Source organism: Microtus pennsylvanicus, chromosome 1 (assembly GCF_037038515.1).
Source record: "Microtus pennsylvanicus isolate mMicPen1 chromosome 1, mMicPen1.hap1, whole genome shotgun sequence".
Lineage (NCBI taxonomy): Eukaryota > Metazoa > Chordata > Mammalia > Rodentia > Cricetidae > Microtus > Microtus pennsylvanicus.
Window position 1 is genome coordinate 78,053,544 of NC_134579.1, and position 16,847 is coordinate 78,070,390.

At 40.4% G+C, this 16,847-nt stretch overlaps 1 protein-coding gene across 2 annotated transcripts in view; it reads left to right on the forward strand.

Annotated features, from left to right (window-relative positions):
• The window catches only part of LOC142848468 (sperm-associated antigen 6), a 52,407-nt gene that overhangs the window by 12,644 nt on the left and 22,916 nt on the right, over nucleotides 1-16,847 (forward strand). For both annotated transcript variants that reach the window (XM_075970571.1, XM_075970582.1), the window contains exon 3: nucleotides 2,813-2,979. In XM_075970571.1, coding sequence (XP_075826686.1) covers nucleotides 2,813-2,979 — 167 coding nt within the window. The remainder of the gene's footprint in view (nucleotides 1-2,812; nucleotides 2,980-16,847) is intronic.

Consider the following 16,847-nt stretch of genomic DNA (forward strand, 5'->3'; position numbering starts at 1 on the left):
ATATTTGGGGTATAGATCTTTAGGATTGAGACTTCATCTTGATGGATTGTTCCGGTTATGAGTATAAAGTGTCATTCTCCATCTCTTCTGATTGATTTTAGTTTGAAGTCTATTTTGTTCGATATTAGGATAGCTACACCTGCTTGTTTCTTAGGTCAATTTGATTGGAAAATCTTTTCCCAACCCTTTACTCTGAGGTGAGGTAATGCTTGTCTTTGAGATTGAGTTGTATTTCTTGTATACAGTGAAAGAATGAATCCTGTTTAGTATCCATTCTTTTAGCCCGTGTCTTTTATTTATTTTTTTTAAAGAACTGACTTATTTATTCATTCCCCCCCATTTTTAGTTCACAGAAAATTTATTTTTATAGACACTGAGGCAAAAACTTCTGAGAATTGTTTTCTGTTCTTATCACACTGTGTATCAAATCTATTTACTAATAATGTTGGCTCCACATAAAAAGCATAACCAAAGGAACATTTGTTGTCTCTGTACAAGGGTCATAACCTAGTACCTTGAATCAATGAAGCTTTCCACATGTATCCTTCACTTCATCACCTTCAGTTTGTGACAGAGTAGAGATTTTGCAATTATATTAAGTTTACATAAACAAATCATGTAGTAAAGAGGGCTGCGGGCTGCGTTTCTGGTGCCTGGCCGCTCGGCTAGCTTACACCCAAAATAATTACATGTAAACTGTATTCATTTAAACACTGCCTGGCCCATTATATCTAGCTTCTTCTTGTCTAATTCTTACGTATTCATTTAACCCATCTCATTAATGTGTATCGCCGCTTGACTGTGGCTTACCGGCATGAGTCTAACCAGCGTCTGTCTCAGAGAGGAGAGCCATGGCGTCTGCCACACTGCCCTCTTCCTCCCAGGATCCAGTCCTGTCTTCCCCGCCTATCTAAGTTCTGCCCTATCAAAAGGCCTAGGCAGTTATTTGACCAATGAAGACATAGAAAAAAGACCCTCCTACACCAAAATCATGTATATTTCTTTGGTGGCCTTTGACTAGTCACCCTTCATTCACATACTCAGAAGTTTCTATCCCTGTTATTCTTAGGTTTGGTCTTTTCATGGGTCCCAGATTTCCTGGATGTTTTATGTTAAGAATTTGTTGAATGTAATGTTTTCTTTGACCAATGAATCTATTTCCTCTATAGTATCTTTAACACCTTAGATTCTCTCCTTCATCTCTTGTATTCTGTTGGTTATGCGTGCCTCTGAAGTTCCCGTTCATTTACCCAAATTTTCCATATCCAGAACTCCCTTGGTTTATGTTTTCTTTATTGCCTCTGTTTCAGTCTTCAAGTCTTGAACTGTTTGAACTGTTCACTTCACCTGTTTGATTATTTTTTCTTGGTTTTCTTTGAGAGAGTTATTGGTTTCTTCCATTTTTTGTTTTCTTTTCCTCAATTTCTTTAAGGGAATTTTTCATTTCCTCTTTAAAGCTCTCCAACATCCTTGTTGTTAAAGGTAACAACATAAAGTTACGTTTTCTTCTGCTTCTTCTGGGTTAGGATGATTAAATCTTTCTGTTGTACTGGGTTCTGGTGTTACCATGTTGCTTTTTAGGTTGTTGGATGAATTCTTGCATTGGCACCTTCCCATCTCTTCCTCAAATTGGTGCCAGCAGTGTCTCTGCCTCTTGGTCCAATCCTTGCAGTAGTTAGACAACCAGTCTTTGGGAACTGTTCTTGGTCTGCTCTGTACTGTCACTCTCTTGTCTCAGGGAGCCACTGAGGTCTCTCTTGGCCCTCTCTTTTGTCTTTCTGTCTTGATCTGCTCTCTTGGTTTGATCTATTGGTCCACTCTGTATAGTCACAGCTTGTGTTTCAAAGTTCATCTGTTGGTTCTTTGTTTTGGTCCTCTCTGTGTAGTTGCAGCGTGTGCTTCAGAATTCCTTTGAGGTTGCAGGGTTGGGGCATAGAAGGGCTTGGAGGCAGAGTGGAACTTGTAGCTTGTAGAGTCTGATGGATGGAGTGCTGTTATTGGAGCAGACTACATGCAGGATGCTTGCCTGCTGACTGACTAGAGAAGCTGAGGCAGGTGGGGGAGGGCCCAGGGTTTGTCCCAGTATAGAAGGCCTAGAGAGTGGGGTGGCCCACCGGGGTGGGTGATAACTCACCTCTTGATCCTCTCTCTACGTAGCAGCAGGCTGTGTTTAAGAGTCCCACTGAGCTTGCAGGGGTATAGGAGGGTTTGGGAGTGGAGTGGGACAGGTAGCTTACAGGGTCTGATGGATGGGATAGGGCTATTGAAGCTATTAGCATATACTGGATATGTGCTGGCAAAAGGATCATGAGATCATCAATATATTTTAAAAAGAGTTTGCATGATTTTGTATCTTGTCCAATTTGATACCAGTACATTGTAGCATCTCTCTTTGTAACCTAAGCTAGCTTTGAACTTGTGATTACTCTGCTTAGCTTCCTAAATGCTAAGATTGCAGACATACACTATGATATCTGGTTATTAGTTGTTTTTTGTTTTTGCTGGAATTTTTACCCTTATTTTGTATGTGTATATGTTAAATCACATGTTTGAAAATCTTTTATTTTATGTGTATGAGTTTTGCCTGCACATATGTATTCATATATCTAGTTTCTGAGAAGGCCAGAGAGGACAGATCCCTGGGATTAGATGTTGCAGAAAGCTGTAAGCAGCCGTGTGGTTATGGGGAACTGACTGCAGGAACCCTGCAAGAGCAGCAAATGCTCTCAAGCACTGAGTCACCTCCCCAGCTCCCATGTTTTGTTTTCTGATAACACTTTTGCTGATTTCTGTTTTTCATAATTTAACTCAGGTGTAATGTCTTTGCTGAGGCCTCTTCTTCTGGATGTGGTCCCAACAATTCAGCAGACTGCTGCTTTGGCTCTGGGGAGATTGGCCAATTACAATGATGACTTAGCAGAAGCAGTTGTGAAGGGCGACATTCTTCCACAGCTTGTTTATTCATTGGCAGAACAAAATGTAAGACTTTTTTTCAAAAATAATTTATGTGTTTTTGGCTTTAGCTAAAATATGACAATTTTGTCACATGGTTGTGGGTTTGAAGGCATTGGGATGATTATATTATTTTGATGTGGGTGTGCTAGGCAGCTTCTTTCCATCATTGTTAATTTTGGGCAGTATGTAAAAGAATTTTTGCAAGGCATGCATAAAGTAGTGTGTGTGTACATGGGAGCTTTGAACAGAGCTGTAGGTTCTGTCTGAGGGAAGAGTGTAAAGACCCTAGGTGAATAAACTTTTCTGCCATCCTTATATGAAGGTCTTAGCGGGAAGTCCTGAAGGGAGAGAACACCTCTACTGAAAGTTTTGATAAGCATTTTTTTTTTTTTTTACTGAGTAGATAGCATTTCAAGTCATTAAATATACCCTTTGGATGTGTCCATCCCCACCCCATATGGTGCAGTGTTTTTTTCTCTACGGTGTTGCCAATTTAGTTTATTCAATAGTTAAGAATTTAAGCATTTTAAACCATCCATTACCCTCCATTAGTTTATCATAACCTAGATATGACACGAACTTTTCTTGACATCTTTAAGACTAAATGAAACATAGCTCAACTGAAAAGTGGGTAGAAGTCTTGAATATTTTCCCAAAGAAAATCCATAAACAGTTAACAAGCATGTGCAAAAGAGCTCAATGGCATTAGCAATTAAAACTAGAAATCAACACTCATCGGATAACCCCTCATATCTACTAAGATGACCATAATGAAAATAATGTAAAACGGCACAGTTGCTGTGGCAAACCAGTTGGCGACATGAATAAGATCAGTGTATTTACCATCTCATGGGGCCACTTTCCTTCCCAGCGTACACCCAAAGCACTAAAATGTTGTGGCACGTGTTCAGACAGAGCTACTCAGCGGTCTGTGTGGAAACAGCACAAAGCCATCAACAACTGCATAGCTAAACAAAGTACTGTATCTGTACAACAGACTGAAGCACTGATAAATGTGATATTTATGATTTCAAAACCATTTTATCAGGGAATCAAAAAGATTGCTCAGTGGTTAGATCACATACTCAACAGAGACTTATTCTTACTTAAGAATGCCTGGCCTTATCTTGGCTTGTTTCTAGCCAGCTTTTCTTTCGTTCGTCCGTCCTTCCTTCCTTCCTTCCTTCCTTCCTTCCTTCCTTCCTTCCTTCCTTTCTTTCTTTCTTTTTGAAATTTCCACCTCCTCCCACGCCCTCCCCCCCCAGTCCAAGGAGCAGTCAGGGTTCCCTACCCTATGGGAAGTCCTAGGTCCTCCCCTCTCCATCCAGGTCTAGGAAGGTGAGCATCCAAACAGACTAGGCTCCCACAAAGCCAGTACATGCGGTAGAATCAAAACCCAGCTCCATTGTCCTTGGCTTCTCAGTCAGCCCTCCTTGTTAGCCATGTTCAGAGAGTCCGGTTTGATCACATGCTCATCAGTTCCAGTCCAACTGGCCTTGGTGAGCTCCCATTAGATCAGTGCCACCGTCTCAGTGGGTGGGTGCACCCCTCATGGTCCTGACTTCCTTGCTCATGTTCTCCCTCCTTCTGCTCCTCATTTGGACCTTGGGAGCTCAGTCCAGTGCTCCAATGTGGGTCTTTGTCTCTATCTCCATCCATCACCAGATGAAGGTTCTATGGTGATATGCAAGATATTCATCAGTGTGGCTATAGGATAAGGCCAGTTCAGGTACCTTCTCCTCTGCTGCCCAAGGAACAAGCTGGGGACATCTCCTTGGACACCTGGTAACCCCTCCAGAGTCAAGTCTCTTGCCAATCCTAAAATGGCTCCTTTAATTAAGATATCTACTTCCCTGCTCCCACATCCACCCCTCTTCCATCCCAACCATCCCATTCCCTCAAGCTCTCCCCATTCTCCCCTTCTCCCTTCTCTCTCCCCATCTCCCCTTATCCCCACCTCCCCACCCCCGCACTCCCAACCCCTGTCCGGCAATCTTGTCCACTTCCAATATCCAGGAGGATAACTATATGTTTTTCTTTGGGTTCACCTTCTTATTTAGCTTTTCTAGGATCACGAATTATAGACTCCATGTCCTTTATTTATGGCGAGAGTCCACTAATGAGTGATTACATACCATATTCATCTTTTTGGGTCTGGGTTACCTCACTCAGGATAGTGTTTTCTGTTTCCATCCATTTGCATGCAAAATTCAAAATGTCATTGCTTTTTACCGCTGGGTAGAACTCTAAAGTGTATATGTGCCACACCTTCTTTATCCAGTCTTCTATTGAGGGACACCTAGGTTGTTTCCAGGTTCTGCTAGCCAGCTTTTATAACTTAAATGATCCCATTTCTCTTTAACTATATTTTGCTCCTGGGCTTTTTACCTTTCTTTATTATATATATGTCTTTCTTTCCTCCTTACACCGTGACTGGCTGTGTGACTGTGTGCCTGGCCCCTGGTGTCCTCCTCTCCTTGTTCTTCTCTTCCCTAGATTTCTATTTATTCTCTCTGCATGCTAGCCCTGGCTGTTTCTCTCTCCTGCCTTGCTATTGGCCATTAAACTCTTTATTAGGCCAATCATGTGTTTTAGGCAGGTAAAATAACACGGCTTTGCAGGGTTAAACAAATGCAACATAAAAGAATGCAGCACATCTATGCATCACTAAACAAATATTCCACAGCATAAATGAATGTAACACATTTTAAACTAATATTCCACAATTCTGTTCAGAATTGTTTTTGACTGTTCAGGGCTTTTTTTTCTATTTACAAATGAAATTTATGATTATTCTTTTCAATTTCTTTAAAGAATTACGTTGGATTGAATTTATAAATTGCTTTTTGTGAAATGGCCACTTTCACAATAGTCATGAACATAGAAGGTCTTTCCATATTCTTGTGTCTTCTTCCTTTTCTTTCTTTGAAGTCTTAGGGTTTTAATTATAAAATATTTTCATTTCCTTAGATTTATTCCAAGTTTTTTTTGAGACAATTGTGAAGGAAATGGTTACCTGCTTTTTTTCGGGGTATGTTTGTCCATTTGTACATAGGAAGGCCACTGATTTTTGAATGTTAATTTTGTAAATCTCTACTTTGCAGGTTTATTACTGGTGGAGTATTTGCTTTTATGTATAAGATCATATCACATACAAATAAAAGTAATTTGTCTTATTTTTCTACTAGTATCCTTATCTCATTCACTTTTCCTATTGCTTTAGCTCAAACTTCAAGTACTATGTTGAGGAAGAATAGAGAGATTGGATTTGTTGTCTTAGTCTTGATTTTGTGGAAATGTTTGAGTTTTTTTTTCAATTTTTATGATGTTGCTTTGTGTTGTTTGTGTATTGCCTTTGTTATGTTGAACTACATATTCTATATCCCTATATCCTCTAGGACTTCTATCCTGGAGTGATGTTGGGGTTTGTCAAAGGCATTTTCTGCATCTAGTGAGATGACCATGTTGTTTCTGACTTTATTTTTTTATGTGGTGGATTACCACATCCAGATGTTTCTAATACTTGTAAAGAATGTAGATGCAAAAATTCTCAATGTAATACTTGCAAATTGAATTTAAAAACATATAAAAAGATTATCCACATGGTCAAGAGTTACAGAGGTGGTTCAACAACATACATAAATAAATAAATGCAATCCATGCAGTCTTGTTTGCTATCCTAGGGCTCTGTCCTGTGCTACTGAAGTCCTGTGCAGGAAATTCTTGCCAATCCTGAGTCAATTCCCTGTGCTTTCCTCTGAAACTTGCAATGTGTCACATTTTATTTTTTTTAATTTATTTTTATTTTTTTGGTTTTTCGAGACAGGGTTTCTCTGTGGTTTTGGAGCCTGTGCTGGAACTAGCTCTTGTAGACCAGGCTGGTCTCGAACTCACAGAGATCCGCCTGCCTTTGCCTCCCGAGTGCTGGGATTAAAGGCGTGCGCCACCACCGCCCTCTTCGTGGTTTGTCGCCCGTGCCGTTTGGATGGTGGGACCTGTCTCTCGATGCTTCTCCCTTACCGTCCCGGTGCTTTTTTAATTTTTAATTTTTTGGGATCATATTGTGGAGCTCCCGAGTCTCCATGGACTGGGTGGGTCCCCCGGTCCTCTGATTCTCATGTGCCTCCCGAGCGCACTGCCCCCCCCCCCCCACTCCCTTGTTGTGGAGCTCCCGAGTCTCCATGAGTCCTTGCGGGGGAGGGTGACACAGCCCGGCCCTTCTGCTGCCTTATGTGCCTCCCGAGTGCACACCTTTTATTGGATTCCCCGTGGCTATAATGTGTCACATTTTAAAGAAGGGCTTTGGTCCACTTTGAATTAGTTTGTGTGTGTAAAGGTGAGAGATAAAGGTCAAATTTAATGTATGGTGTTAATTCAGTTTTGCCAGGGCTATTTGTGGGATAGAAGTCTCTTTTACTCTGCATGCTTTTGGTACCCTTGTCAATCATTAGGTGGTTATATCACTGGACTTAGGTTTTCCCATCAGCCAAGTTCAGCCATCTAGTCTCAATAAACCAATTAAAGGAGCCAAACTAATCATGAAAAGCAGTAAAAGCAGATATAGTCCATGTGCCCACATGTGAAACAGGAACAAAGAAATCTAGTGATTCTCCACCTCCCTTCAGGGTCCTGACACCAGGGTAGGCTCACATAGAGTTAAGTAAGCAAGGGATTGGTGTGGCGGTGTCCCTCCCTACCACCGTCTCAGCCCCATGTCTCTATGTGGACGATCTTTCCTGCAGAGTCTTCCAAAAGTTTTCAACCTTTTCCCAGGTGACCCATTTTCAATCTTTGTCTAGTAGATAAGTTTCTTCTCTGGAGACCCCAGGAGCTTCAGTCATTCCCTTTCTCAGCAAGAAATTCCTGGGGGGGGGTGGTTTCTAATTTCTTAAAGTTATGAAGTGTGTTTCCATTGTATCTAATTTATTTTGTCAGTATCGTAAAGTTTTCAATGTAGAGGTCTTTCCCTTCCTTGGTAAGGTTATTCCTAGGTACCTTCATGTTTTGTTTTTGAAGCTATTATGAATGAGATACTTATCCTATTTTCTTAGCAAGTTCATTACTTGTATATATGAAAACTACTGAGTTTTTGTACACTGAATATTTATTGAAACTGTTTATTAAGTTCAATAGTATTATCATTAGGGACTTTTAAGTATAGAATCATGTCATTTGTTAATGGGGATAATTTGGCTTCTTCCTTTTCTACTTCATATATATATATATATATATATTGGAGAATTTAATACAATGTATTTTGATCATATTCTTTTCACTCCTTCATCTGCTCCTAACTTTTCTCCCACATCCCTGCTCATTCAATGTCATGTTTTTTCTTTATTTCTTTCTTCAAAAAACAACACAAGCCCCCCAAAACTAAGACAAAACTAAGCAAAAGCACATAAAAGCCAATGAGGACAGTTTGTGTTGACCAAACACTCATGAGCGTGCGGCCTGACCTGGAATGTGGCCGATGTACCCAGTTTCACTCCATTAAGGAAAACTGATTTTTCTCCCCAGCAGGTGTCAGTTTCAAAGAGCTTCTTGTCCAGGGTGGGATTTTTGTGCCCACTTCTCTTTCTCCATTCTTGGATTTTGTGTGGCTTGAACTTTTACACATTTTGTGCTTTCTGTCACAGTCTCTGTGTTCATAAGTGCAATAATCCTATTGTATCTGGAAAATGCATGAAATTTTTCTGCTTCTCTTCCATGTAGACCCCTGAGCCTTGAGGGGAGGGAGTTGATAAAGACATCTGTTTAGAACCGGTCGAGTGGTCCAAGGTCTCTCACTGTCTACAAATTCGAGTCTTCTTACTAATTCCCATCTACCACAAGAAGCCCATCTGCTGAGGTCTGAGCTCTGCACTGTCTGTGGTATAATCTGCAGTACACCATTAGGGGTCATTTTATTGTTATGTTCATTTAGTCGAATGAGAGTAGATGTTCCCCCTAGTGTCCATGACATATGTTGACATAAAAACCACAGCTCTCTTCTTAAATGATTCAGGAGCACAGATTTAGATTTCCCCCAATTCCAGGTTCCAGCATTTTCACAGCCTTTTTCTAGTTTTACAGAACAAAGTCATATCAGCACAAATAGAAAATGCATTAGTGGGGAAAAAGAGGCAGGAATGAGATGTACGGAGATATTCCATATGTTTAAGTTCCTGTATCTGTTGACAGTCTTAGCTCTTGGATCAGTAGAATCTTGTGTTCTGCTAAGTCAATAGCTTTTGTGGTGCTCTGAGTAAGGATTCCCAATAGGCCCTCATATTTGAATGCTTAGTCCTCAGGGAGTGGCAGTAGTTGAGAAGGATTAGGTGTGGCTATGTTGGAGGAGTTGCGACCTTGCTGTTGAGGTTTCAAAAGGCCAAGCCAGGCCAGGTGTCTCTGTTTCTGTCTCTGCCTATTGATCAGGATGTACCTCTCAGCTACTGTCCAGTGCCCACCTGCCTGCTGCTGTGCTCTCGGCCACACTGATAATGGACTAAGCCTCTGAAACTGTAAGCGAACTCCAGTTAAATGATTTCTTCCATAAGCATTCATTGGTTCATTATTTATAGCAATGGATCAGAGACTAAGATAATTTATAAGGGGTTTTTAGTTATGATCACAATATGTTAGTTCAGTTATAGCCTGAGATAAAGCCTCTGAATCTGCAAAATTCAAGTCTCTCAGAATACCGAAATTCTAGACAGTCCATTTGTCTGTGCGGACACAGATTCCTTCCAGGAGTCTGTTGTTCACAGCCAGACACAACAGCTTCTTTTTAGGACTTTTTGTTCATACATATATAGTCTCAGGTTCTTGGCCCCATTAACAGTGTCAGGGATGGGTTTCATCTCATGGAGTGGGCTTAAATAGAATAAAAAGTGGTTAGGTACACCCGTACCATTAGTGCGACTAGTTGACAAGTGTGCACACCTTGCAGGCAGGACGTTGTTGTAGCTTGCAGGTTTTGTAGCTGGGTAAGATAGGTGACTTCTGTGGTGTGTATGCACCTCCCAGCACCACGAATGTAGCCAATAGGGAAGCAGCTTCCAGTGAACTTTGATTTCTCCAAGTATAAGTATGTAATATCTTTAGAAATAACATCTTTACATTAGATTGTGGAAGGTATAGCATTTGCAATAGCCTATAATGTTTGGAGGGTCTATGGAGCCACTAGGGCCAGTGACTCAAGATGATGTAACCAATTTCTGGTACTTGGAGTTTAAGTTGTAACAGATATTGTCTAATTGGGGCATTGTCTCTCCTATTATGTGCTAATTCTGTTGAAACTTTATATATATATATATATACACACACACATATATATGCATATATACAGTAGTACATTCTAAAAAGCTTTTGAGAAGATCACTAGTGTTAGTTATCCTTTCTCTTCCTTACCTTTTTATCCCACTCTTATTTAATTCTGGTTTAATCTCCCCCTTGTCCCTTTATAGCACTGTATTGTTCCTCTTCCTCTTCTCCAAATCTTGTCCCTTATTAACTACCTGTGGATACTCTAAATGAAGTATACGGCTAAAGTTTAAAAGCTCACATCTACATATAAGAAAAATGCAATAGTCGTCTTTCTGGCTGTGAGTTACTTCACTCAGGATGATTGCTTTTTGACCTCTCCATTTTCCTGAAATTTTTATAATTTTAACAACACATTAATTAAATTATATTTTAATTAATTAATTTTAATTAATTAAAATGTTTTGCATAACTATACCATTTAATTATCATTCATCAGCTGATGGACATCTAGCTAGACGAATAAGTAGGCCATTTCCTCACTATTATTAATAGAGCAGCAATGAACATGGATGAACAAGTATCTCTGTAGTGCAATATGGAGTCCTTTGTGTAGATGCCTAAGAACGGCACACCTGGATCTTCATTCCCATCTTCCTGAGGCACTGCCACACTGCTTTCCATGGCTGTACCAGTTTACACTCCCACCAGTAATGGGTGAGAGTTCCCCTTATTCAACATACTCATCAGTCTAATAAGCTACCATTTGTTTTATTGCTCTTGGCCATTTTGACCGGCCCCTCCAAGGTCCAACTGTAAGGCATTTTCTCAATTAGTGATCTATGGGAGAGGGCATAGCCCTTGTGGGTGGTACCGTCCCTGGGCTAGTGGTCCTAGGTTCTATAAGAAGGTGGGTTGACCACACTGGAGCACTGGACTGAGCTCCCAAGGTCCCAATGAGGAGCAGAAAGAGTGAGAACATGAGCAAAGATGTCGGGACCACGAGGAGTGCACCCACCCACTGAGACAGTGGAGATGATCTACTGGGAGCTCACCAAGGCCAGCTGGACTGTTACCAGAAAAAGCATGGGATAAAACTGGACTCTCGGAACATGGCGAACAATGAGGGCTGATGAGACGCCAAGGACATTGGCACGTGGTTTTGATCCTACGCAGTGTGCTGGCTTGGTGGGAGCCTAGCCAGTCTGGATGTTCTTTCACCTTCCTAGATATTGATGGAGGGGGGAGGACCTAGGACTTACCACAGGGCAGGGAACCCTGACAGCTCTTTGGACTGGAAAGGGAGGGGGAGAGGAGTGGGGGGAAGGGGAGAGGGGTGGGAGGAGGGGGAGAAGAGTGGGAGGAGGGGGAGAAGAGTGGGAGGAGGGGGAGGGAAATGGGAGGCTGGTGGGAGGAGGTGGAAATTTGTTTTTTTTTCTTTTCTTTATCCTCCTTTTATCAATAAAAAAATTTAAAAAAAAAAAAAAGAAGGTGGGTTGAGCAAGCCGTGGGAAACAAGCCAGTAAGCAGCTCTCCCAACCCCATGGCCTCTGCATCAGCTCCTTCCTTCAGGTCTCTGACCGGTTTTGAGTTCCTGTCCTTGACTTCCTTCAGTGATGAATAAATAGCAAAGCTGAAGTGTAAGCCAAGCAAACCCTTCCCTCTCCAACTTGTCTTTCAGTCATGGTGTTTCTTTGCAGCGGTAGAAACCCTAACGAAGACACTCCAGGTTGTCAGGCCAAGTTCAGGTAGAAGATTAGACGTCATGAGAGCCTCTTTTATCATTTCCCTTGCCAGACTCTGATCACTCATCAGACCAAGGGCAAGCTTAAAACTAAAACTAAACAAAACCTGTTAAATTAACTGTGGTCATTAACCTTTAAAAATTTAACCTTCATGCTATTTGTGGCTATCGTGAAAGGTGATGTTTCTCTGATTTCCCTCTCTGCTTCTTTGTTCTTTGTGTATAGGAGGGCAACTAATTTTTTGGAGTTGATCTTGTATCCTGTCACATTACTAAAGGTGTTTATCAGCTGTAGTTCTTTGGTAGAGTTTTTTGGGGTCACTTATGTACACTATCATATCATCTGTAAATAACGAAAGTTTGACTTCTTCCTTTCCAATTCGAATCCCCTTGATCTCCTTATGTTATCTTATTGCTATTGCTAGAACATCAAGCACTATATTGAAGAGGTATGGAGAGAGTGGACAGCCTTGTCTTGTTCCTGATTTTAGTGGGATAGCTTTGAGTTTCTCTCCATTTAATTTAATGTTAGCTGTTGGCTTGCTGTATACTGCTTTTATTATATTTAGGAATGAACCTTGTATCCCTAATCTCTCCAAGACCTTTACCATAAAGGGGTGTTGAATTTTGTCAAATGCTTTTTCAGCATCTAATGAAATGATCATATGGTTTTTTCCTTCAGTTTATTTGTATGATGGATTACATTGATAGATTTTCTTATGTTGAACCAGCCCTGCCTCTCTGGGATGAAGCCTACTTGATCATAATGGATAATTTTTTGGATGCGTTCTTGGATTCGGTTTGCCAGTATTTTATTGAGAATTTAGGTGAAAACTTCTAAATAATCTAACTTCTACTAATTGTATTTTTGGTTCAATACTTCTTTGGTCTCCACAGAAATTTGAGAAACCCAGAATTATGTTTGTATTTCATGACCACCACATTATTCAGAAGAAATCTTTAAAAAACTTCCAATTTACTCCAATTTTCCTTTTAAAATACATCTCAAGCCTGTTTATGTTGTCATTTAAATTTTTTTTGTGATGTTGTACAAAAATATAAACTTTAAAAAATGAAGTTTTAGTAATCACCAGTATAAAGGAGTCTGGGTGGTTTGGATTTTCAGTGCCTAAAAGGCCTGGAATGAGAAAAAACTATTTCCACTTTTTGACATAAAAGACAAGATAAAATTTCTTATTTTGCTAATGCTGTGAGCATATCAGTGGATGGATGTTTAACCTGACCAGGAGCCATCTATTAACTAACTATACCTGATTTGAAACGAACTTTCCTTGTTTTTAGCTACTTGCTTTAGGTTTAACTTTGACAGCATATATGAAGGCTAAATAAAGCTTGTATTTGTAATGAATTATGTTTCTATTCAGCATGATCACAGCTGTAGTTCTGAGCACATTATAAAGAATTTGATAATTTTTAAGGCCATTAACTTGTATGGCTAAAATATTTCTAACAGTTTACAAGAAGTTAGTAGCTTTTATAAGACTAGGATTTTATAGTTTTATCACTGTTAACCTTAAAACATTAAATTAAAGATCCTTTAGCATCAAAATAAATACAGTTGCAAAGGCAAAGGGATTAGACCTATATTTTTTTGGTCAGTTTCTGATAGTGAGAACAGATCTTAGGAATTTACAGAACTTATTTATTAAACATGCCTTATTTATCAAACATAAGTTGCTTCTTATTTAAAAATTTAGAACCTGGGTTTGAACACTGTTAGCAAAGAGGTGAGTAGTTAGACACACATCTCCAAGTCAGTTTTTATTATCCTGAGTTTTGTTTCATTATATATATTTTTAAATATTTATTTATTTATTTAATTATTATGTATACAATATTCTGTCTGCGTGTATTCCTGCAGGCCAGAAGAGGGCACCAGATCTCATTACAGATGGTTGTGAGCCACCATGTGGTTGCTGCAAATTGAACTCAGGACCTTTGGAAGAGCAGGCAGTGCTCTTAACCACTGAGCCATCTCTCCAGCCCTTCATTATATTTTTAAATCTGGGAATTTGTTGTCATATAAAAGTCATCCTAAAAAAAAAAGTCATCCTAATTATCCAGAAAAAATATTTTTCTTTTCTCCAGTTTATAAAAATAACGGACTAAATTTTTTTTTTTTTGATTTTCGAGACAGGGTTTCTCCGCAGCTTTTGGTTCCTGTCCTGGAACTAGCTCTTGTAGACCAGGCTGGCCTCGAACTCACAGAGATCCGCCTGCCTCTGCCTCCCGAGTGCTGGGATTAAAGGCATGCGCCACCACCGCCCGGCTACGGACTAAATTTTTTATCTCCCCTTTCATGGGCTTTCTTTACATTAGGTCCTATGTATATAAAGTTGCAGAGCTCTGAATTACTTTGTTTTTGTGTATATTAACAAACGTTTCAATAATTGTACAGAATGCTCTGTGGGAAAGGACAGAGGAGAATCCAGGCTGATCCCACTCTCTCACTTAAGGTCTCAAACCCTTTTGAGTGAGAGGCTCAAGCTTTCTGCGTCTCTATATCTATTCAAAGAAACCTTTTCTTACCTTCCCCTGAGGTTGTATGCCCCACACTGGGGGCCAGTTCCAGGAGTCCCTACAGGCATCATGGCAGGCAGGGAACTGAACCTTAAAGAGGTGAGAATGGAAACTGTCCAGTACAACTTAGTCAGACTAGATCTCACGGAGCGTCAGATGCCAGGGGTTTTATTGGCAGCATATTTAAACACAGTATAATTTTGGAAAAAAGTTTCCTGATGTAATAAAATCCCCAGTTTTCAAGGAGACATGCTTACCTTGAAATTCAACTCTAAGTGTGTGTCATTTCTTCCAAGGTGTGTTCTAGAGATAGGCTACATGTATTTATCCTAAGGGCCCAGGGAAGGATATGGCTTGGTGTAGTAGGAGCTGCAGGCTGTGTTCCACCCGGCTCCCAGCCGCCTGGCTAGCTTATACCCCGACACACAAACTGTATTCATTTAAACACTGCTTGGCCCATTTATATCTAGCCTCTTCTCGGCTAACTCTCGCACCTGGACTAGCCCATTTCTAATAATCTGTGTAGCCCACCAGGTGGCTTACCAGGGAAGATCTTAACCTACGTCCATCCTGGGTCGGAGCTTCATTGTGTCTGCCCCAGAGAGGAGAGCATGGTGTCCGAGCTCACTTCCTCTTCCTCCCAGCATTCTGTTCTGTTTACTCCACCCACCTATTTTCTAACCTATCAGGGCCAAGCAGTTTATTTTTTAACCAATGACCTTCCTCCATCAGCTCGGAAAGGATATCAGTCGTAGGATAAATAGCATAGATGTCATTTAAGCTAATTGCCACCTACAGTCCTGGTGCTTGACATGGCCTGGTCCTCCATATAACGCAGATCACCAGGCTGTTAATCACCTCCAATTCCCAACCTTCTGGATGGAAATAAGGTTGCATGCTCTTTCCTTTGAGAGGACAATCATGTGTGTTTAATATTTTTGGTTTCCCTGGAGGTCTGGGGGCACAACGACCTTCACACTCATAAGTTCATATATGCAACTGCATTGCTGTGTCCAGAAAACACTTTTCTAGAAGGGTCAAATAACTTATATTGTACTGTTTAGTTTATCAGGAGAAAATGAAAATATATGACTATTTTACCTTTATGTTTATGTGGTGACTGCTCAGGACATCCTGAAACGTTGTTATTTCAGGATAACTTGGGATACAAGACAAATTAATAGAGGTCATGAAAGTCCTGCCGTGATTACAGACGGAAGACAAGTGAAAGAAGGAATTAGCTGACAGGAAGCACAGTTATCGACAGCCTTTGGGGTTCAGCTCCAAGGTCCTCTTCAGGGTTCAGATTGGATGCCCCAGCAAGTGAAAGAAACTCATTTATTTCTTAGGATAACCGAGGGTGAATGAACTCTCTCACACATGTGCTGTTCTGAACAAGAGTCTTTATTCTTCTGCCTCTATTCTAATTTCCTGTCCTAATTCTAACTCCTCCTAGCTTCTTCTCTTTTTAGCCTCCAAACTTTTCTTTCCTATAGGAGGCTTGGAGCGATAATAAAAATTACAAGAGTTACCTCTCATTAGTCAAAAGCACATTACTAGGGTAAGCGAATAAGGAACTGAGTCATTTACCATGGCAACACAAGAATTTCAAGGTTTCAGGAGTAAGACTGTGACCAGACCAGGAGGGGGACACTGTTTCCAGTGACAAACTTTGAGGCATAGGTCTCTTGTCAGCAGACGGGCAAAAGAAGAATTGGGTTGTTTTTCTTAGGGTGCTTTGTGTAGCAACCTTGATGGGACACCTGCAACTCTGACCTGTGCATAGCTGTAAAGTTTTAAACTCATGATCTATTTGCAAAGATCCTTTAGTCTAGTTTGCACTTGCTCTGAGGTGAAAGTGAGCTAATTGTGTGCAGTTAGTCTGAGCAAAAGAACAAAGCATGCTTTTAAGTGTCTACAGCCTCGTGGGACAAATAGATCCAGTTATGAAGCATGCCCAAGTATATTTTCTTTTTTTATCAATATTAAATAAATAAATAAAAAGTCATCTTTATGAACACTCACAGATATATGTGCCCATGAGATTGCGATGTAGTCATGAGATTACATATGCACATCACATGAGATTACACACTACAGTGCAGGTATTGGGGAGACACCAAACTGTCTTAGCAAATGTGAGCAATGGTTTCCAGAGTCGGTGGTCCTGCAGGCCTTGCCAGGACAGGATTACCCTCCATCAGAGACTCTCATCTGATGGGTTGACATCTGAATTATCAATTGCTGTATGCTGTATATTTCCATGGTCTCCAATATACAGTGACATATTTGAACAATCTAAGTGTTTGCATGAGCTAAATAATATCTTCAGTATCATGATATCTCATTACTTTGTGAAATT